This window comes from Micropterus salmoides, unplaced genomic scaffold (genome assembly GCF_014851395.1).
Source record: "Micropterus salmoides isolate LMB-PRFRI ecotype aquatic unplaced genomic scaffold, ASM1485139v1 Ms_hic_scaffold_15, whole genome shotgun sequence".
Classification (NCBI taxonomy): Eukaryota; Metazoa; Chordata; class Actinopteri; order Centrarchiformes; family Centrarchidae; genus Micropterus; species Micropterus salmoides.
Genome location: NW_024040596.1, coordinates 30345515 through 30368155, shown reverse-complemented (window position 1 = coordinate 30368155; position 22641 = coordinate 30345515). Strand labels below are relative to the sequence as shown.

The following is a 22641-nucleotide window of genomic DNA, read 5'->3' as shown; positions in this document are numbered from 1 at the left end:
AAAACAGGAGGAGAACAGGGAGACAGCACAGGAGGAGAACAGGGAGACAAAACAGGAGGAGAACAGGTAGACAGCACAGAGGAGAACAGGTAGAAAGCACAGGAGGAGAACAGGGAGACAAAACAGGAGGAGAACAGGGAGACAACACAGGAGGAGAACAGGCTGAAACACAGGAGGAGAACAGGCTGAAAACTCAGGAGGAGAACAGGGAGACAGCACAGGGGAGAACAGGCTGAAAACACAGGAGGAGAACAGGCTGAAAACACAGGAGGAGAACAGGCTGAAAACACAGGAGGAGAACAGGGAGACAAAACAGGAGAAGAACAGGGAAACAAACAGGAGGAGAACAGGCTGAAAACACTGGGAGGAACAGGGAGAAACACAGGAGGAGAAAGGGAGACAACACAGGAATAGAACGGGAGACAGCACAGGAGGAGAACAGGGAGACAGCACAGGAGGAGAACAGGGAGACAGCACAGAGGAGAAGAGGGAGACAACACGGAGGAGAACAGGGAGACAACACAGGAGGAGAACAGGGAGACAGCCAGGAGGAGAACAGGGAGACAAAACAGAGGAGAACAGGGAGACAAAATAGGAGGAGAACAGGGAGACAGCACAGGAGGAGAACAGGGAGACAAAACAGGAGGAGAACAGAGAGACAACACAGGAGGAGAGCAGGGAGACCACACAGGAGGAGAACAGGGAGACAGCAAAGGAGGAGAGCAGGGAGACAACACAGGAGGAGAGCAGGGGGACAGCACAGGAGGAGAACAGGAGACAGCACAGGAGGAGAAAAAGGCTGAAAACACAGGAGGAGAACAGGGAGACAAAAACAGGAGGAGAACAGGGAGACAGCACAGGAGGAGAACAGGGAGACAGCACAGGAGGAGAACAGGGAGACAACACAGGAGGAGAACAGGGAGACAAAACAGGAGGAAACAGGGAGACAGCACAGGAGGAGAACAGGTAGACAGCCAGGAGGAGAACAGGGAGACAGCAAAGGAGGAGAACAGGTAGACAGCACAGGAGGAGAAACAGGGAGACAACACAGGAGGAGAACGGGGAGACAAAACAGGAGGAGAACAGGGAGACAAAATAGGAGGAGAACAGGGAGACAGCACAGGAGGAGAACAGGCTGAAAACACAGGAGGAGAACAGGGAGACAAAACAGGAGAGAGAACAAACTGAAAACACAGGAGGAGACAGGGAGACAAAACAGGAGGAGAACAGGCTGAAAACACAGGAGGAGAACAGGGAGACAGCACAGGAGGAGAACGGGGAGACAAAACAGGAGGAGAACAGGGAGACAAAATAGGAGGAGAACAGGGAGACAGCACAGGAGGAGAACAGGCTGAAAACACAGGAGGAGAACAGGGAGACAAAACAGGAGGAGAACAAACTGAAAACACAGGAGGAGAACAGGGAGACAAAACAGGAGGAGAACAGGCTGAAAACACAGGAGGAGAACAGGGAGACAGCACAGAGAACAGGGAGACAACACAGGAGGAGAAGGGGAGACAAAACAGGAGGAGAACAGGCTGAAAACACAGGAGGAGAACAGGGACACAGCACAGAGAACAGGGAGACAACACAGGAGGAGAACGGGGAGACAAAACAGAGGAGAACAGGGAGACAAAACAGGAGGCGACAGGGAGACAAAACAGGAGGAGAACAGGGAGACAGCACAGGAGGACAACAGGGAGACAAAACAGGAGGAGAACAGGGAGACAAAACAGGAGGAGAACAGGGAGACAGCCCAGGAGGAGAACAGGGAGACAACACAGGAGGAGAACAGGGAGACAAAACAGGAGGAGAACAGAGAGACAACACAGGAGGAGAGCAGGGAGACCACACAGGAGGAGAACAGGGAGACAGCAAAGGAGGAGAGCAGGGAGACAACAAGGAGGAGAGCAGGGAGACAGCACAGGAGGAGAACAGGGAGACAGCACAGGGGAGGAAAAGGCTGAAAACACAGGAGGAGAACAGGGAGACAAAACAGGAGGAGAACAGGGAGACAGCACAGGAGGAGAACAGGGAGACAGCACAGGAGGAGAACAGGTAGACAGCACAGGAGGAGAACAGGGAGACAAACAGGAGGAGAACAGGCTGAAAACACAGGAGGAGAACAGGGAGACAAAACAGGAGGAGAACAGGGAGACAACACAGGAGGAGAACGGGGAGACAAAACAGGAGGAGAACAGGGAGACAAACAGGAGGAGAACAGGGAGACAGCACAGGAGGAGAACAGGGAGACAGCACAAGAGGAGAACAGGGAGACAAAACAGGAGGAGAACAGGGAGACAAATAGGAGGAGAACAGGGAGACAGCACAGGAGGAGAACAGGCTGAAAACACAGGAGGAGAACAGGGAGACAAAACAGGAGGAGAACAAGCTGAAAACACAGGAGGAGAACAGGGAGACAAAACAGGAGGAGAACAGGCTGAAAACACAGGAGGAGAACAGGGAGACAGCACAGAGAACAGGGAGACAACACAGGAGGAGAACGGGGAGACAAAACAGGAGGAGAACAGGGAGACAGCACAGGAGGAGAACAGGGAGACAAAACAGGAGGAGAACAGAGAGACAACACAGGAGGAGAGCAGGGAGACCACACAGGAGGAGAACAGGGAGACAGCAAAGGAGGAGAGCAGGGAGACAACACAGGAGGAGAGCAGGGAGACAGCACAGGAGGAGAACAGGGAGACAGCACAGGAGGAGAAAAGGCTGAAAACACAGGAGGAGAACAGGGAGACAAAACAGGAGGAGAACAGGGAGACAGCACAGGAGGAGAACAGGGAGACAGCACAGGAGGAGAACGGGGAGACAAAACAGGAGGAGAACAGGCTGAAAACACAGGAGGAGAACAGGGACACAGCACAGAGAACAGGGAGACAACACAGGAGGAGAACGGGGAGAAAAAACAGGAGGAGAACAGGGAGACAAAACAGGAGGAGAACAGGGAGACAAAACAGGAGGAGAACAGGGAGACAGCACAGGAGGAGAACAGGGAGACAGCACAGGAGGAGAACAGGGAGACAACACAGGAGGAGAACAGGGAGACAAAACAGGAGGAGAACAGGGAGACAGCACAGGAGGAGAACAGGTAGACAGCACAGGAGGAGAACAGGGAGACAGCAAAGGAGGAGAACAGGTAGACAGCACAGGAGGAGAACAGGGAGACAACACAGGAGGAGAACGGGGAGACAAAACAGGAGGAGAACAGGGAGACAAAATAGGAGGAGAACAGGGAGACAGCACAGGAGGAGAACAGGCTGAAAACACAGGAGGAGAACAGGGAGACAAAACAGGAGGAGAACAAACTGAAAACACAGGAGGAGAACAGGGAGACAAAACAGGAGGAGAACAGGCTGAAAACACAGGAGGAGAACAGGGAGACAGCACAGAGAACAGGGAGACAACACAGGAGGAGAACGGGGAGACAACACAGGAGGAGAACAAGCTGAAAACACTGGGAGAACAGGGAGACAGAACAGGAGGAGAACAGGCTGAAAACACTGGGAGAACAGGGAGACAAAACAGGAGGAGAACAGGCTGAAAACACAGGAGGAGAAGAGGGAGAAAAAACAGGAGGAGAACAGGCTGAAAACACAGGAGGAGAACAGGGAGACAACACAGGAGGAGAAAAGGGAGATAACACAGGAGGAGAAAAGGGAGACAACACAGGAGGAGAACAGGGAGACAAAACAGGAGGAGAACAGGCTGAAAACACTGGGAGAACAGGGAGACAAAACAGGAGGAGAACAGGCTGAAACACTGGGAGAACAGGGAGACAACACAGGAGGAGAACAGGCTGAAAACACTGGGAGAACAGGGAGACAACACAGGAGGAGAACAGGGAGACAAAACAGGAGGAGAACAGGCTGAAAACACTGGGAGAACAGGGAGACAAAACAGGAGGAGAACAGGCTGAAACACTGGGAGAACAGGGAGACAACACAGGAGGAGAAAAGGGAGACAACACAGGAGGAGAACAGGGAGACAGCACAGGAGGAGAAAAGGCTGAAAACACAGGAGGAGAACAGGGAGACAAAACAGGAGGAGAACAGGCTGAGAACACAGGAGGAGAACAGGGAGACAAAACAGGAGGAGAACAGGGAGACAGCACAGGAGGAGAACAGGGAGACAAAACAGGAGGAGAACAGGGAGACAGCACAGGAGGAGAACAGGGAGACAAAACAGGAGGAGAACAGGTAGACAGCACAGGAGGAGAACAGGTAGAAAGCACAGGAGGAGAACAGGGAGACAAAACAGGAGGAGAACAGGGAGACAACACAGGAGGAGAACAGGCTGAAAACACAGGAGGAGAACAGGCTGAAAACTCAGGAGGAGAACAGGGAGACAGCACAGGAGGAGAACAGGCTGAAAACACAGGAGGAGAACAGGCTGAAAACACAGGAGGAGAACAGGCTGAAAACACAGGAGGAGAACAGGGAGACAAAACAGGAGAAGAACAGGGAAACAAAACAGGAGGAGAACAGGCTGAAAACACTGGGAGAACAGGGAGACAACACAGGAGGAGAAAAGGGAGACAACACAGGAATAGAACAGGGAGACAGCACAGGAGGAGAACAGGGAGACAGCACAGGAGGAGAACAGGGAGACAGCACAGGAGGAGAAGAGGGAGACAACACAGGAGGAGAACAGGGAGACAACACAGGAGGAGAACAGGGAGACAGCACAGGAGGAGAACAGGGAGACAAAACAGGAGGAGAACAGGGAGACAAAATAGGAGGAGAACAGGGAGACAGCACAGGAGGAGAACAGGGAGACAAAACAGGAGGAGAACAGAGAGACAACACAGGAGGAGAGCAGGGAGACCACACAGGAGGAGAACAGGGAGACAGCAAAGGAGGAGAGCAGGGAGACAACACAGGAGGAGAGCAGGGAGACAGCACAGGAGGAGAACAGGGAGACAGCACAGGAGGAGAAAAGGCTGAAAACACAGGAGGAGAACAGGGAGACAAAACAGGAGGAGAACAGGGAGACAGCACAGGAGGAGAACAGGGAGACAGCACAGGAGGAGAACGGGGAGACAAAACAGGAGGAGAACAGGGAGAAAAACAGGAGGAGAACAGGGAGACAGCACAGGAGGAGAACAGGGAGACAACACAGGAGGAGAACAGGGAGACAAAAGGAGGAGAACAGGGAGACAGCACAGGAGGAGAACAGGGAGACAACACAGGAGGAGAACGGGGAGACAAAACAGGAGGAGAACAGGGAGACAAAACAGGAGGAGAACAGGGAGACAGCACAGGAGGAGAACAGGCTGAAAAACAGGAGGAGAACAGGGAGACAAAACAGGAGGAGAACAAACTGAAAACACAGGAGGAGAACAGGGAGACAAAACAGGAGGAGAACAGGCTGAAAACACAGGAGGAGAACAGGGAGACAGCACAGGAGGAGAACGGGGAGACAAAACAGGAGGAGAACAGGGAGACAAAATAGGAGGAGAACAGGGAGACAGCACAGGAGGAGAACAGGCTGAAAACACAGGAGGAGAACAGGGAGACAAAACAGGAGGAGAACAAACTGAAAACACAGGAGGAGAACAGGGAGACAAAACAGGAGGAGAACAGGCTGAAAACACAGGAGGAGAACAGGGAGACAGCACAGAGAACAGGGAGACAACACAGGAGGAGAACGGGGAGACAAAACAGGAGGAGAACAGGCTGAAAACACAGGAGGAGAACAGGGACACAGCACAGAGAACAGGGAGACAACACAGGAGGAGAACGGGGAGACAAAACAGGAGGAGAACAGGGAGACAAAACAGGAGGCGAACAGGGAGACAAAACAGGAGGAGAACAGGGAGACAGCACAGGAGGACAACAGGGAGACAAAACAGGAGGAGAACAGGGAGACAAAACAGGAGGAGAACAGGGAGACAGCCCAGGAGGAGAACAGGGAGACAACACAGGAGGAGAACAGGGAGACAAAACAGGAGGAGAACAGAGAGACAACACAGGAGGAGAGCAGGGAGACCACACAGGAGGAGAACAGGGAGACAGCAAAGGAGGAGAGCAGGGAGACAACACAGGAGGAGAGCAGGGAGACAGCACAGGAGGAGAACAGGGAGACAGCACAGGAGGAGAAAAGGCTGAAAACACAGGAGGAGAACAGGGAGACAAAACAGGAGGAGAACAGGGAGACAGCACAGGAGGAGAACAGGGAGACAGCACAGGAGGAGAACAGGTAGACAGCACAGGAGGAGAACAGGGAGACAACACAGGAGGAGAACAGGCTGAAAACACAGGAGGAGAACAGGGAGACAAAACAGGAGGAGAACAGGGAGACAACACAGGAGGAGAACGGGGAGACAAAACAGGAGGAGAACAGGGAGACAAACAGGAGGAGAACAGGGAGACAGCACAGGAGGAGAACAGGGAGACAGCACAAGAGGAGAACAGGGAGACAAAACAGGAGGAGAACAGGGAGACAAAATAGGAGGAGAACAGGGAGACAGCACAGGAGGAGAACAGGCTGAAAACACAGGAGGAGAACAGGGAGACAAAACAGGAGGAGAACAAGCTGAAAACACAGGAGGAGAACAGGGAGACAAAACAGGAGGAGAACAGGCTGAAAACACAGGAGGAGAACAGGGAGACAGCACAGAGAACAGGGAGACAACACAGGAGGAGAACGGGGAGACAAAACAGGAGGAGAACAGGGAGACAGCACAGGAGGAGAACAGGGAGACAAAACAGGAGGAGAACAGGGAGACAGCACAGGAGGAGAACAGGGAGACAAAACAGGAGGAGAACAGGGAGACAGCACAGAGAACAGGGAGACAACACAGGAGGAGAACAGGGAGACAAAACAGGAGGAGAACAGGGAGACAAAACAGGAGGAGAACAGGGAGACAGCACAGGAGGAGAACAGGGAGACAGCCCAGGAGGAGAACAGGGAGACAACACAGGAGGAGAACAGGGAGACAAAACAGGAGGAGAACAGGGAGACAACACAGGAGGAGAGCAGGGAGACCACACAGGAGGAGAACAGGGAGACAGCAAAGGAGGAGAGCAGGGAGACAACACAGGAGGAGAGCAGGGAGACAAAAGAGGAGGAGAACAGGCTGAAAACACAGGAGGAGAACAGGGAGACAGCACAGGAAGAGAACAGGGAGACAACACAGGAGGAGAGCAGGGAGACAACACAGGAGGAGAACAGGGAGACAACACAGGAGGAGAGCAGGGAGACAACACAGGAGGAGAACAGGGAGGTAAACTGTCTTTACAGCCTGTAATGCTTAATAATTGATAAACTGCTGGGGGGTTATTGACAGAAGATGGTTGATCTTTTTGGTTTGAATTTCGTAAAAACTGAGGGGAAAATACGTGCTGTACTGTACTGAAGGCAGAGTTCTAACATAATGTCCAGTGAAATGATTCAGTCATTTGCTCCTAACTCACTGAGCTACTGTTCATGTGTCTCCTTGGCAATAGAGGGATGGTTTAGATATTACACTGTGGGAAGAAGAGGTTTAGAGGGAATTCCCCCTCATCCTAATGCAGCAGCAGCAGCTTTAGGGCTCTAGGAAGGGTAGGAAACACATTGTCAAAGCATGACCTGCAAATGTGTGCATTTCTTATCTGTCTACATTGTTTTATGCTAAAGTTACCGAACTATGAAACTGGTAATGTATGAAATCTAACTGTAAGTATATATGCAGTATTTTTTACAATTTAAATTACAGAAATTGCAAATAGGACAAGATTAATTATTTAAGATACCCCGAGGCAAACATTACCTGTAGGACCCTATTGACACCACTCAGACATCTCCCACCCCGCAAATGACACATGGGAACCTCATCATCGTCAGTTCTAACCATCAGTTAGTGTAATCAAACACATGACATATTTAGGAACAGACGCCAGTTAAGCATTATATATATCCAGTTTGTAAGTTGTGACCTTTTACGCAACTGCACACCCGTCCATTCACACAGGTGTTTTCACTAAAGAAGTGTGTTCTGGATTGACTTCGGAATCAGAGTAACAGGAAACGCCTGTGAGGGTTTGCAGAGCCTTTAATAGGTCCTAATGTCTATCTTGATATGACAAATCTGTTATTGTGTCTAAAACATGGATATTTTTTATTACTGTGTAGTATTTTTCTAAGATCGTTATCTGATACAAATTGATTTCCTGCTTTTTCAGACAGTATTATGATCTCCAGAAATAAATATCTCAGTGTTGTTTCTGGGCAGCTTATCTCATCTGAGCCACTTTAAAATGTTCCAGACTTTAGATTACTTTTTGAATTTATTCAGAAGATTTTCCGTAGTTCCTTGTTTTCCATCCTGTTAAACATAGTGCTCTCTTCTCTCGTCCCTTCCCTAGCCTGCATTTCCCAAAGAAAAAATGGATCAGACTTTGGTTATGAAGTGAGATTAATTTTTGTCAATGTACATTTTCATTTATTCTTGGAGATCTACCACTCTACCAAAAGGCAAGCCAAGGAGTTGGCCTTTTCTATATGGGCCATGCATATTTGTCTGAGTTTGTGAGCTTCCTTCACAAATACAGGACAGCAATGTCCTTCTTCAATTCCAACCACTTAGGTTGCGATCCCTGCCAAGGTTCTTCAGCTATTTGTTTTGCAATCTAAACAAGCCGTTGTTTGCTGCTGAGGCAACTGGGTGTTGTTTTCATCCAGAGTGTCTGCAATCTATAAATAGGTGCAGATCTTCATGTGGTTTACATATAAAACTGTCACGCCTAAATCTTGTAAAACCAAAGAATCATAAAACGAAATAAGTTATTTTGGCAAAGATTTAGACTTTGTTTTGCAACTCCACCAAAATAACAGACCTCATCAAATATTCTATAAGTGTGTTTTATCAAAATTTTCATCTACCAATACTTAACAGGGGTTGATTTATTTTAAAAGTATTTGTTTTGCTGCAAGGCTCAAATGATTTCACATGAAGCAAATTTACAGTGGCAGCCATTGCAGACATGTCAACCTGAAGTCTATAATGCATTAATCCCTAAAAGACTTTCTAAGAATTTCCTGTGAAGCATCATTGACAGCTGCACTAGTCAATATTTAAATATTAACAATGGATCAAATGACTATGTGTAATGTGAAAGATGTCCCTCAGTGATGAACCAACCGTTCATCATAACAGCCATAAGGTGATAATATGTCACTGTTACTGCAATGTCACTGTCACTGTCACTGCAATATTTATTAATGAAGATGTTATAATCAATATTGTTACTGTATTTCCGCATTTCCACTGCGGATGACAGTGTTTGCTTAGCACCAAACAGCAGAGGTGAGCATTTATCAACTTAAGAGATATATTTTTCTCAGCAGTCGGTGGAGAACAAAACAGAGCTAAAAGGAGAGGGTTTATGGACACAAACACGACTGAATGAATGCTAATGTTGCTCTGCGGATATGTATTTGGATATGTACATAGTCAATTCTTTGCTAACACATTTATCGACTTAAAACATATATGTCTGCGTTGTGTTTACTGCTTGCTTTAAAGACTCACTGCTGTATGTTCTGAATCATATCCTTAAATTTGCAGCTTTCTAAGCAGAGCTTCCTGCACAAAGATGAAAATAACTTGTCTTAATTTTGAGACAGAAACCTTAATGAAGTTAAGCTGCTGCTGATTTATAACTGTGAGTGATGTTTGCTAGTTTGCTAAATATGGATAGTTACCGGTCATATATGAGTCTATCTATTTGCAGTCAAACCCAAGTAATGCATTTCCAATTTTAATTGTCATTATTTATAAATAGGCTGTTTGAAAATTGTCTTTTGGAACCGTAGCTACAAAGTTAATATGAAGCTGCTGGGTCTTTCTCTGGAAAGCATTATGTTTTAACCCTAATCCTCTGTGTGTGTCTGTGCCAGAGTGTGTGTCAGTCTCTCTCTTTTATCTCTCTCTGATTCTCACTTTCACCAGCCCCATGAATAATATAATCACTGACTTCATGCAGAGGCAAAGTGGAGAATATGAGATTATGTTATGAAGATGAAAGCCTGAGAGATAATCACACCAACTCAAACTCGGTTAAGAACATCTGAAACAAGAAGTTCACTTAAACTAGAGATGGTTTGATTTGTGTGGACAGACATGGTGAGAAGATCACCATGTATGGGAACACTCAGTTACTTTGCTCTTTGTATCTCTCTGTGTCTAAGTGATTTTCTGGCTGCCGCACACAGATTCCTGAGCTTTTAAGCAAAAACTAGGAGTACCTAGGATTTATAAGTGCACTTAATGTTACTTGGTAAAACTTACCTGAAAATGAACATAGACACACCAACTACACTGCTCAAAAAATAAAGGGAACACTAAAATAACACATCCTAGATTTGAATGAATGAAATAATCTCATTAAATACTCCTTTCTTTACATAGTTGAATGTGCTGACAACAACACTGACGACATTTATCAACCCATGGAGGTCTAGATTTGGAGTCACACTCAAAATCAAAGTGGAAAACCACACTACAGGCCGATCCAACTTTGATGTAATGTCCTTAAAACAAGTCAAAATGAGGCTCAGTAGTGTGTGTGGCCTCCACGTGCCTGTATGACCTCCCTACAACGCCTGGGCATGCTCCTGATGAGGTGGCGGATGGTCTCCTGAGGAATCTCCTCCCAGACCTGGACTGAAGCATCTGTGGTGCAACGTGGCGTTGGTGGATGGAGCGAGACATGATGTCCCAGATGTGCTCAATTGGATTCAGGTCTGGGGACCGGGGCGGGCCGGTCCATAGCATCAATGCCTTCCTCTTGCAGGAACTGCTGACACACTCCAGCCACATGAGGTCTGGCATTGTCTTGCATTAGGAGGAACCCAGGGCCAAACGCACCAGCATATGGTCTCACAAGGGGTCTGAGGTGTTGGGCTGTAAGCACAACCCCCACCTGTGGACATCGGGCCCTCATACCACCCTCATGGAGTCTGTTTCTGACCGTTTGAGCAGACACATGCACATTTGTGGCCTGCTGGAGGTCATTTTGCAGGGCTCTGGCAGTGCTCCTCCTGCTCCTTCTTGCACAAAGGCGGAGGTAGCGGTCCTGCTGCTGGGTTGTTGCCCTCCTACGGCCTCCTCCACGTCTCCTGATGTTCTGGCCTGTCTCCTGGTAGCGCCTCCGTGCTCTGGACACTACGCTGACAGACACAGCAAACCTTCTTGCCACAGCTCGCATTGATGTGCCATCCTGGATGATCTGCACTACCTGAGCCACTTGTGTGGGTTATAGACTCCGTCTCATGCTACCACTAGAGTGAAAGCACCGCCAGCATTCAAAAGTGACCAAAACATCAGCCAGGAAGCATAGGAACTGAGAAGTGGTCTGTGGTCACCACCTGCAGAACCACTCCTTTATTGGGGGTTTCTTGCTAATTGCCTATAATTTCCACCTGTTGTCTGTTCCATTTGCACAACAGCATGTGAAATTGATTGTCAATCAGTGTTGCTTCCTAAGTGGACAGTTTGATTTCACAGGAGTGTGATTGACTTGGAGTTACATTGTGTTGTTTAAGTGTTCCCTTTCTTTTTTTGAGCAGTGTAAATCTTTTTATGACTTTTTTAGCATGAAAGAAGGAGAGGAAAGATAAAACAATCTCATGTAAGACAAATTACATTTATCTCTTTGAAATCTCACAAGGGCTGTTGTGCAGTTTCTAGACATAACTTTTCATGTATATATCTATAAGGTCTCACCCTAACAGTGCCCTGGGGCTTTTCTTATAAACAAGCAAAAGTTATGTTTACATTACCCGTGTTGAGTAAATTTTCTCCCTCATAAAACATTTGCAAAGCAATATTTTCTTAAATGTTTGAATTGTTTTTTATCCATGTTTACTAGCTTGCAGTGGAATGTGAAAACAGTGGCAGGATTGTGTTTTGCGTCAACCGTGCGCACGTGTGCCCTCGTGCATGTGAATGAGACAAACAAAACATCAATCCACTCTTTTACAATCGTTCACAGAAACCTTTAAATATTGCCAAGAACAAATCCTCTGGTGCACATCAGCGATTTCACATATACAGATGCACCAAAAGCAGTTTGTTTGGAATAAATTAAGGAGGTACAAGAAATATAAGGGCAGCAGTCTGCATTTAAAGCTATACTAAACCTTAAAAAAACGTTGCTGTTTGCCACATCAGTTATAAGCGGCTGACAGCCCCTGCAGAGGGCACCACTCTCACTCACAGACTCTTACTCTTGGTAAGCCATTGCACTTGTCTTTTAGATTTGGTCTTGCCAGCTATGTATCAGTGCTTAGAAGGCGTGGACGTTGCCTACATCTTATTTGAATCATAGAAGTGCATCTTGTATACCCAATCTGCGGGATTTGATATTTCAAAGAGGGCAGATTCAACAGATATTACTTTTAAATCACATCGCTAATGGCCAGCAGCTGTATCTGCAAATGGTTACTTACAAAGTATCCCATTTATCCCGATGAGCTGGGCTATGATTTAAAAAGCATTCCCTAAAAAAAGCTTTAATAAACAATAAGTATCCTCTCATCCTCAGTGGGTGTTTTGCCAGAATCCACCCACGCTGTGTGACATTTGGGATTTGTTATCTGAATTTTTCCTCTCCGCTACTGTCAGCATCTGGCAGCGCTGAGTGAGACTGTTCATTTTCCAACAATCAGCACAAGTTTGTTTCAAACATTGCTGAAGAGAATAGTCTGCTGTGAAGCAATGAAGTCGTTCATGACACATGTAAGGAGCCGCCAAGTCACACAGGGGAGAGGAAAGGTTATTGCAGCACTTATTGTATTGTACAGGTATTAATTAGTAGCTTAAGAATACTTTCAAATATAATAGGTGAGCATCTTTCTACTCATTCATAAAAGACATTGATAAAATTAATGTAGTGAGAACATTTCAAGGAAGAAAGCAACTTTTCCTCTGCTAGCTCAGAGTGAGGCTGAACAAAGTCAATCTTGATTTATAAGGAGGAAAACTAATTAGAGAAATAGAGGTTGTAATATAATTACTCAAAATGAATTTCTCCTAGAAATGTGACTATAAAGTGTGTTATTAAATAACTCATTACAACCCATCATTAGTGAGAACTCAGCAAAACTGTGTCTACCACCAACTAACTGCTCATTTTATACTGTGTGTAACAGAACATGGGCGAGCTTCTTCTTTTTTTCATTTATAATATGAGGCTTCAACTAAACCAGTATTCATTTAAGTTTGAATGATGCCACTTACCTTGAGACAGTTAAACAAACATAGGCATGCAAGTGTTTTAGAAGTGTGTTTTGGAGGGGTGTTGGTTAGCTCACCTGCTACACATGCACACCATAAACACAAAGTCCTCAGTGTAGCGGCCCGGGTTTGATTTCACCCCTCTCTCCCACATTCCTGGTCTCTCCTCTTCTAGTCTATCAAATAAAGGCAAAAAGATTGTTGTTTTGGAAAAACAACAATATTTTCACTCAGCTGGTAAGGTGAAACTGATTTACAGAAATGAGCCTATATGCTGATACATACACAGGCTTCATTAATGTAAGTATAGTGTAGGTACATATATTGAGTAATATAAAAAAAAATCCTCACTCGTGCCGCTCAAAACGTCACTGCTTATTTACTATATATATATTATGAATGATCCAGTGCAAGGGGCCATGCATAGTAAAGTTATACTTCTGTCTTCTAATTTTTTTCTTATTTGTAAGCGTTGCACTAAATGTTTCCTGGAGAAGCACTGCAGTGTTTTCTGCCTTCACTGACTTTTCCATGTCACAAGACTGACGTAATATTTACATGAGGTTGCCAGATTAAAGCCATGTATTTCCGTCCGTGCACTGACACACCATCTCTTCACTCATGATTGTCAGCCAGAAATTTGACTCATAAAATCTCTGTATAATGAAATGGTATTAGTTCAACATTTTGGGAAAATTTGTTTATTCGCTTTTTTTCTGAGAGTGACGAGAAGTGTAGGACATGGTTAGCTTAGCTTAGCATAAATACTACAGTCAAGGGGAAACAGCTCGCCTGGGTCTGTAAAAGGTCAAAAACATACCTGCTCACAACTCTAAAGCTGTCTCACTTGATGTACCCAAACATAAAAGAAATGTTAAAATGGCCATTTGTGATTTTATGAGATTTTAGAGTTAGGTGTTGGTTTATTTCTTAGCAAACCACAGTTTTTCCATCTGCTCAGAAATTCTGTGTGGCTTCTCCAGCCATATTAGTGCTGTTGCCAGATAAAGTGAGCACAAGTTTTGGTTTTGCTCTTTTTGTAGGCATGATGGTACCAAATTTGGCTGAGTAAACAGTGTAAAAACCCCATTTCAAGCCATTCTGGGCAAAACAAGTTCATGTACCAAGGTCTACATTAAAAAAAAGTTTTACTTATTTCTGCAGTTATAATACAGCAGCATTGCTAGTGTTTCTCTATTTCTATTTGCAAACGTTATTACTGTACAAATGCATACAATACATTAGTTAGCAGTACATCAACTCTGCTTCAATTTTACATACAGACCTTTTATTACCGCAGTTTGATTAGCCTGCCTAGCATACCAGATGGTGATATTGCTGTGTTAGAAAGTCAATATTGGACACTTTTATGTGATGTTTTATGGTTACTTCTGCTTGCTGAGTTCTGCATATTAACTTCAAGACATTAGCCTGTGACTCAAAGATAAAAACTCAGTTTCCTTTAAGAAATATAGTTTACTTGTTATAGTGAATAGCTGGGTTTTGTATCACATTTTGCTAGCACCGCTCTAATGTTTTTCCATGCTTTTCAACACATCTCGAAGTGGACGGAGTGTTGAACACATTTTGCCATTTGCGTAGCTTTTACTACTGAAATGATAATAGATGTGAAGATCCTGTAAGTATTTGGAAGATAAGTTTTTTGTTGTTTGACTTTGTTTTGTTAGTTGGTAGTCTGCCTACCCGGGAGCATTTTTACAGGACGCTAAGCAATATATTTACAAAGAAAATTGTCTTTCATAGTCACCCTTTCATATTTCCTAACTTATCTTTTTTTAGGGAGCTAAAGACCAGGATTGAAAAAGAAGACACCAAGAGAGAGTTGTTGGGCAATCAGACCAGCCTGACTGAGTCGTACTGTATTCGATGTCTCCAGCCCTTCAAGTTCCTGGTCAACAGCAAGCGTCAGTGTCTGGACTGCCAGCTCTACATCTGCAAATCCTGTAGTCGTTACAACAAGAGGGAGCATGGCTGGGTGTGTGATCCCTGTCGCATGGCCAGGTAGGAAATAATTAATGAGCAGTTTTTGAAAGTGATGGCAGCATCGTGGCCAAAAGCTGAAAATCTTGCCAATATTTCTCTTCAGTTCACCTGAATTTAATTTTATTTATATAGTGCAAATACACAACTAAAGTTTACTCATTGCACTTTTCATATAGAGCATCTAGACCTTGTTCTTTGTAATATAATTTACAGAGACCCAATAATTCCCATCATGAGCAAGTACTTGGCGACAGTGGCACATGCCTCCACTGGTTGGGGGGGCAACGCAATATCTGCACAGAAATGCAAATCAACAGTAAAGGTGGAAAATGAATAACAATTAATAACAATTAACAATTTCTAATAATGATAGCAATAGTAGTGATAATAATAGGACTAATGATAATAATAATAATAATAATAATAGTAGCAGCAGGTGAAGATTGCCACCAACCACAGATCCAGATTTCACAGCTCCAGAACCAGAAACACCTGCACAAAGCGACAGAAGGAGAGAGGAGAGGGATAGGAAGGCACAAAACTACAGGAGAGGGAAGATGGAGAAAGAAAGGAGAAGAGAAGAGCTCAGTGCATCATGGGAAGTCTTGCACCTGTCTAGGCCCATAGCAGTATATAAGGGATGGTTCAGGACTCACCTAAGCCAGCTCTAACTATGAGCTTTATCAAAGAGCAAAGTCTTAAGGCTACTGTCTGCCTTTCCAGAACCCAAACTCTTGCTGAGACCCACTCAGATCCTCTCTGGAAATCTGCATGTTTGCTTTATCAACAGGTGTTGCCAAATTTGAATTGTTTGGCTCTGCCAAGATGGCAGCCCAAGAGCTACCAAACATTGCTTATAGATATGTCACACATTCTACATACAGCACACATCAGCACCTTTTTGGCTTGGGAGCCAAATTTTTGTCACCACAGATATTTAAAGACCTTTCTTTGCTCTGTGATCTGATTTAGCCTGGACCAGCGATTTGATTTCCTGCAACAAAAGCACCATATCCACCCTCATACAACTATCAGCTTGCAAAGGGTGCTAAAGGGTGCCAGTGCCAGCACAGCAAATTCCCTTCTCCTTCATCTTTCAGAGATCGCACAGATGAATAAGTCACTTACCCAGTCAAATGTTTTGCTAGCTTGGTAGCTTACCATGCATCACAGGAAGGTTTGCTTACTTCACTACAATTGCACTCAATGCCAGGTCATGCCACATAATCCGACTTCATGCAACCCCATTAATGTATCTGGCAACTTCATGGTTCAAGGTTGGGAAAGGACGCCCCAACTCATTTATTTTTAAAAATACTGAATGTTCACTGTATGATGAAACAGCTTGGCCTAGTTCCCAAGTATTTTTCACAACAAATCTTCTTCCCTTTTACTATATTCAAAGGTTGTTTAAAATACTATGAGACCACGCTGTTTGGTAGAGGATTCGCATCCATTGCCCCTAATTCTGATGTAAAGCTATAGATGGAAGTTTGAAATCAGTCAGTTATAAACGAAAATAACAGCAAGGTACAGTTCAGGTCAGAAGGTAAGTGGATTTTTGCTTTAAAGTTCCACTAAAGATGTTTTTGAATGCGGACATGTTGGTTTGAGTTTATGGTTTGAATACCCAGATGATCAGGACTAAACTCATTGAATAAGTGCTTTTTCTTTGAGTGTACTTACAGTTATCAACACATTTGTAAGCTTTGCAGAAGCTAGTGGACAAATACTTTGGTTTGACTTGGCAGCATGTGCAGTATGTGAGTTATGTGTTTTTGAAACAGCCCAAACACGATCAGTCTAGGTGACATGAATAACAAATATTAGCTACAGAAAACTAAGAATGAATAGATTCAGCGAAGAGCTTTCCTGCTCCCTGTGGATGTTAAAATTTCATTCCATTAATTATCTTGATAAGAGCAACCTCTACTCTGTGAGCAGGGTTCGGTGTCTTACTCACGCATGCTTTGACAGCACACACAGCATTTGATGGATGTTTTGGCAAGTGTCATTTCAACAGACACAGCTAAGATCTCCTTTACTCCAACCAAGCTATGTTGGTTGCAACAATGGAATTTAATTCAACCAGCTCATTCCGGCTCCATATGTAACCATTGTACTAGTGTTCAGACGTGGCCGAGGACTGAAAAGCCCTTTCACTGAACTCGGGTAGCCAGCGTCTGGAAAATATCATGCTATGCATTGCACGCTTAAAGCTGCACATTTTAAGCAGGAGCTCCACAATTTTGTTTGTTCACCAGAGCAGTCAATCATTTCGTACTCTTGCTTTGTGCAACACAAGAAGTATATTCAGTCCATGATGATTGAATGAGTATTTTCTGAAATTATAGGAGACTTATCTGTGTATGAAGTCATTAGTACCTATTTTGTCTCCTCCATTCTTGCACAGGGTCCTCAAGATTGGTACTTTGGAGTGGTACCACGAAAATGTTCGGGCCCGCTTTAAGCGCTTCGGCAGTGCCAAGGTGATGCGATCGCTCTTCAAGAGGTTGAGTGGAGAACACAGTTGCTCTCAGAATGACCTTGAAGGTGAGTAGTCTCATTTTGTTTTCAAGATTCCTTTGTGGGTGGTTTTTTGTTGAGATAATAAATGTGAGGATTTGTTACTAAATTGGTTTTTGAAGGGTTTTAGAGGTTTGCCAAAGATAATGCTTGCTGTGAAAAATTGATTTTAATACTTGTGCCTGGAATGTTTTAATCCATGATCCACTTGAAAATTTGTATGTGGTAAGTAAAAGAGTAACACCCCTTTACTGAACAAATACTGTCGCTGAGGCCTTTCAGCATAGAGATTAACTCCGCATCGGTTGACTGAAGCTGCTGCACGGTCATGAGTTAAAAATTGCAGTCATGTAAACTGTGGGAATGTCTGTGTGAATGTGAAGCAGAACTAATCAAAGGTTACAAATGTGGTAGAATGTCAGGTCCCAGGTCAAGATTACTTTAAAGGGGCATCCATAACACATTTCAATCTGTTCCACTCATTGCTTTACAAGCCCTCGGGAGGTGCTGCAGGTCAGAAGTTGAGTCCACCAGAGTCAAAGAGCACTGCTGGAAGTCTGCTTGAGCTTACCATAAGAAATCCCCAATAAATGAAAGGCTTCAAGGAGATTCAACAGCTGCATACTGTACTGGAACTGCATAGAAAATATGTACAGCATCAGCCTTTTGAATCACACTCCAGAATTGTAAAATTGGTAAAACATCACAATGACAACTGCATCACATGTGTGCATTCCGTCACTTTTCACTTTCAAGTTGAACTTGGTAATGCATGTGAAGACAGCCCACATTATACCAGTTTACAATAAAATGCAGGTTATTCAAGTTCATGCAAGCAGCACGGACATTATCGATTATTATCTTCACAGTCACTAAATCTCTACCCAAAGGAACACCTATGGGAGATAACACAGTGCTCCCCACCATCATAAAAAGCACTATATTAGGGAATATCATTTGAAAGAATGGTGTTCAACACTCCATACACTTTGAGAAGCTATAACAAGGAGCACTGAAGCTGCCCTGTCAGTTACTGGCAGCCTAACACTTTACTAAGACACTTCTATTGCTGCTTTTCTTTAATTTGTCACCCACCTGTCCATGAGACCTTCATTTTTGTGACACTGTGTCACAGATAAAAAGATAGGCTTTCAAATAGCAGGCAGCCATCAGCAGGCTGCCAAATCTGTCACGGGGATTTAATTTCTTCCATCTTTCATTTTTTCTATCTGGCTCCTCACAGCTGCGAGGCTGAGCGCTGTCACAGACTAGTGTTTCGGGCCTGGATACAGCCAGGTCCTCCATTGTCAGGTTTTTGTCCTTAACTGACCAGTGCTTGGAAACTTTTAACATTTACACTGCCTGATGTACCTCTTGAGACATTATTACCAGAAATAATAATGTGGTGAAAGGTCCTGTTTATGTTTGTTGCTCATGTTTAAAGTCTGATGCAGTGACAGCATAAGTCTTCATCAAAGTCTTTCCAGCACTTTCTGCTCTCTCTTTTTTTAAGTTGCTCTCAAAGCATTGCCAATATCCTCTGGCCACACCCAGAGCATATAAAACAAGTGCCCTTGAAGCACACTGTAAATTATTTTTTAGCCATATTATACACAGAAGGTCTCCAAGTAAGATCATAGCATCAGGAGATCAACGAATTATGAGGAGACAGCCGGGACTCCTGGTACAGCTTACGCTGAGTCACCCTCAAGGATTTTGGGAAGGGATACAAAGTGAGTTGGTTGGCTGGATTAGCCCTGAGGGCCTTATGATCTTCCAGTCACATGTCCCCCTTTCTGTGCCTGGAATTGAAGGAGCCATTCCCTCAGAGTTCCCCTGCACAGTTTGACCAGAAGCAGAGAGAGGGAGCGAGAACTAAACTATTGTTTGTGAAGTATTTGTGTGGAATCCAGCTCGCAGAGGGTGCCCAGATGCAGGTTGTAGTTATGAAACCCAGTCATAAATATGCATGTTAACAGATGCATTATGCTTAAAGTGATCAGCAGCTCATCGCATGGAGACATTCCTGGAAGGAAGTCAACATGCATGACTGTACACACACAAACACACACACACACACTCTCTTTTGCTCTCTTTTTACTGTGGTCCATTGGGCCCTCAAAGCTCAGAGGGTGTCATGTGCGCATGGGGAGATGTGACAATCATGCTTACAACAGAGCCTTTGTTCATATAATGTTTTATATATAAAATTTTAAAAAAGGAGTTACTTCACTCAAGTAGTTGGCCAACCCCAGCTCCTAAATGTAATTGTACTACTGCTGCTTCTTATTATTTTATCTGGAAAGTAAGGACTACCTGAATACTGCCAATTTGCGGAGCTGTTTATTACAGTTACAGATAGCCAAAATAGTGTGAATTAGGAGCTAGGGATCGAACTGATAACCCTTTCATCAGTGGGCAACAAGCTATACCTTCTGACCCACAGCCAAAATCATGGGTTAATTATTTAATTTCATTCTTAATAATTTCATTAAGAAATTGGATTTGTGTGGGAATATGCATTAAACAACTTTAAGGTGGGCCCTTCATTACCTGTTTCATTGTTGTGGCAAGAGGCCCTTCATATTCCTAAATAAATTTGTGTTTCACCAGATTTCCACAAATATGGATCAGCTCACACATTCCTTTCACCCGTCAGAGGCTTAATCCAGCCATGTGTGTGGTCTTCCTTACATCCATTCTGGAGTCACATATTAACTAGTAGGCTGCCTAGTTTCCAATAAAATGGTGGTTACTGTAAACACAAACACTATAATTTACATCAGGGAAATTTATCTCAGTATTGAATGTTCTCATTAGACTATTAAAATGCTTCATTTAGACCTTGCCATTTCGAATGTCTCGTACAGTGAGTCCAGTAGCTTGGGAACAGACCAAAAGGTTGTGGTTAGACTGGCACAGTCAGGGCTCTCCTGGCTTTTATTCACATTGGCATATCGAGACTAGAAGAGCAAAGCCAGGGAAGTTTTAGTCAGGGTGGGTCTTTCAAGGTTTAAAACAAAAACTGTTTGCGGCAACTATTACTTTAGTATATCATTATCATCATAGCGCTATTAGTTGTAATAATGGTAGTTTTTAGTGTGTTTTGTATCCATCTGTACATTTTTCTGCAAATCAGTGAAATCTAGAAAACTGAGTGATGTTGGAAATTATAGAGAAGTAGAGCAGTCACTCTTCACAGTTGTTTACTAGAATGTGCATGGGCCTAAACTGTTCTGTTCATTCTTGAACTTTTGCTTCTCTTGTTGTTCCTAGCCCCCACCCCCACCCCTTCCTCTTTCAGTGAACTGTTACGTAGAAATGCAACCCACTCATAAACACTCTCACAAAGAGGGGGGGTACACATGACAGTTTGCTCTTCCAGGTAGAAGTAAAAAAGTTTTTCTGCTAGATGTACAGTGTGTATCTTGCTGTAAAAGTAAAGGCCACTTAAGAGTTATCTAGGGTTAAGAGTTATCTAGCTGGTTTGAGAGAGGTGCACTGTTTGGGTGGTGAACTCTGTTTGCATGTGACTCTTAGGTTTGCTCACATGGGAGATTCACAAATGCACAGAGACATGCCAGATCTGATTTGTGCACTGCATTAGTTTCCAGAAAACATAGTCTTCATTGTGCAGTATATTGCCATGCAGTTATTCTAGCTTTAGGTTAACGTTAACATGTCTGCCTTCTTAATCTGCAGATGGATATGAGGAGCACAGTATGGACGCAACAGATTCACAGCACTACGAAGGGGTAAGGCAGTGCATTTTTTAATAACTTCATCTTATGGTTGGAGAACTAATGCATGTTGTTCTTTCCCATGCTTGTGCTTTCTTATGAACTGCTTAATCTTTGTTTGCTTGTTGATACCATTAAATAAATTGGCATTTTGCAGATAGGCAGGCCTCCTTAACTTTAATGCGTTTATGGCCAGCAGAAAGCATTCCAGTGTTATGCATCATAAAACAAAAAGTATCAATTTGTACCCAGACAGCAGAACATGAGTAGTTCTGGTGTTTTTCACTGCTGATTTATGCTGAGGCCTCGACAAGTGGAAACCCACAATCAGTACCTGGTTCACTTCAGTTCTGTTGATTTGCTACCCACACCTAACATGTTTCCTGTTTCTTAAATAAAAGATGTTTCCATGAGGGGAATCATCTGCAAAACAGAGAATTTCATTCAAGTTTAAGTCATCATTTTGCATGCATATGTTTAAAAAAAAAGAAAAAAGAAAAAAAACATTTTTAAGGAACTGCTGCGATCAGCGGGGATCTCTGGTCCTTTCTCTGTTAAAAAGCAGAGGTGTTTTCTGCATGGGCCAGCTCTCACGAACAACTGGGAATGCTTTGACAGCATATGACGATTAAGGTTAGGCACAGTCCAACTGCACTGGCAGTGGTGTATTATGGGTAAATACCAGGCTGTCATACATAATCGCACACATAAAAGGGTCCGAGCAGAGCTGAAAGAGGCTCTGGTTCAAGTCCTGAGATTGTAAAAAAGGGGCACGGAGTCCACTGGAATTCGTCATAAAACCAAAACTACTATTGTTTATACCACAGTCTCTGTGTAATGAGGGAGCTAAGCTTTGTTTATTTTCAATCACTCCGGCGGCTGCTGAGCAGGAAAAAAATGTTGACAGGACTCTGGGGCTCCGTAGGGTCTTTGGATGTTTTGTCTTTGTTTTCGCTGTGACTACTGATTAAGATTGTATTTACATCTTACATGATTTGACTTTTGATGGCTGTTACAAAAAGACAAACTACAAAGCCAAACGGTGCTCCATGCATCCCTTCTTTTCATTTTCACTTAGACAGAGTGCCATCTACTGTTCCAAATAGAGTACTGCCTCATTGGTCCTTGTAAGAA

At 44.2% G+C, this 22641-nt stretch overlaps 1 protein-coding gene across 1 annotated transcript in view; it reads left to right on the top strand.

Moving 5' to 3' along the window:
* Positions 1-22641, top strand: part of mlphb (melanophilin b) — a 41972-nt gene that overhangs the window by 2879 nt on the left and 16452 nt on the right. Inside the window, 3 exon segments of the mRNA XM_038719625.1 lie at positions 15038-15259; positions 17655-17794; positions 21470-21522. Coding sequence (XP_038575553.1) covers positions 15038-15259; positions 17655-17794; positions 21470-21522 — 415 coding nt within the window.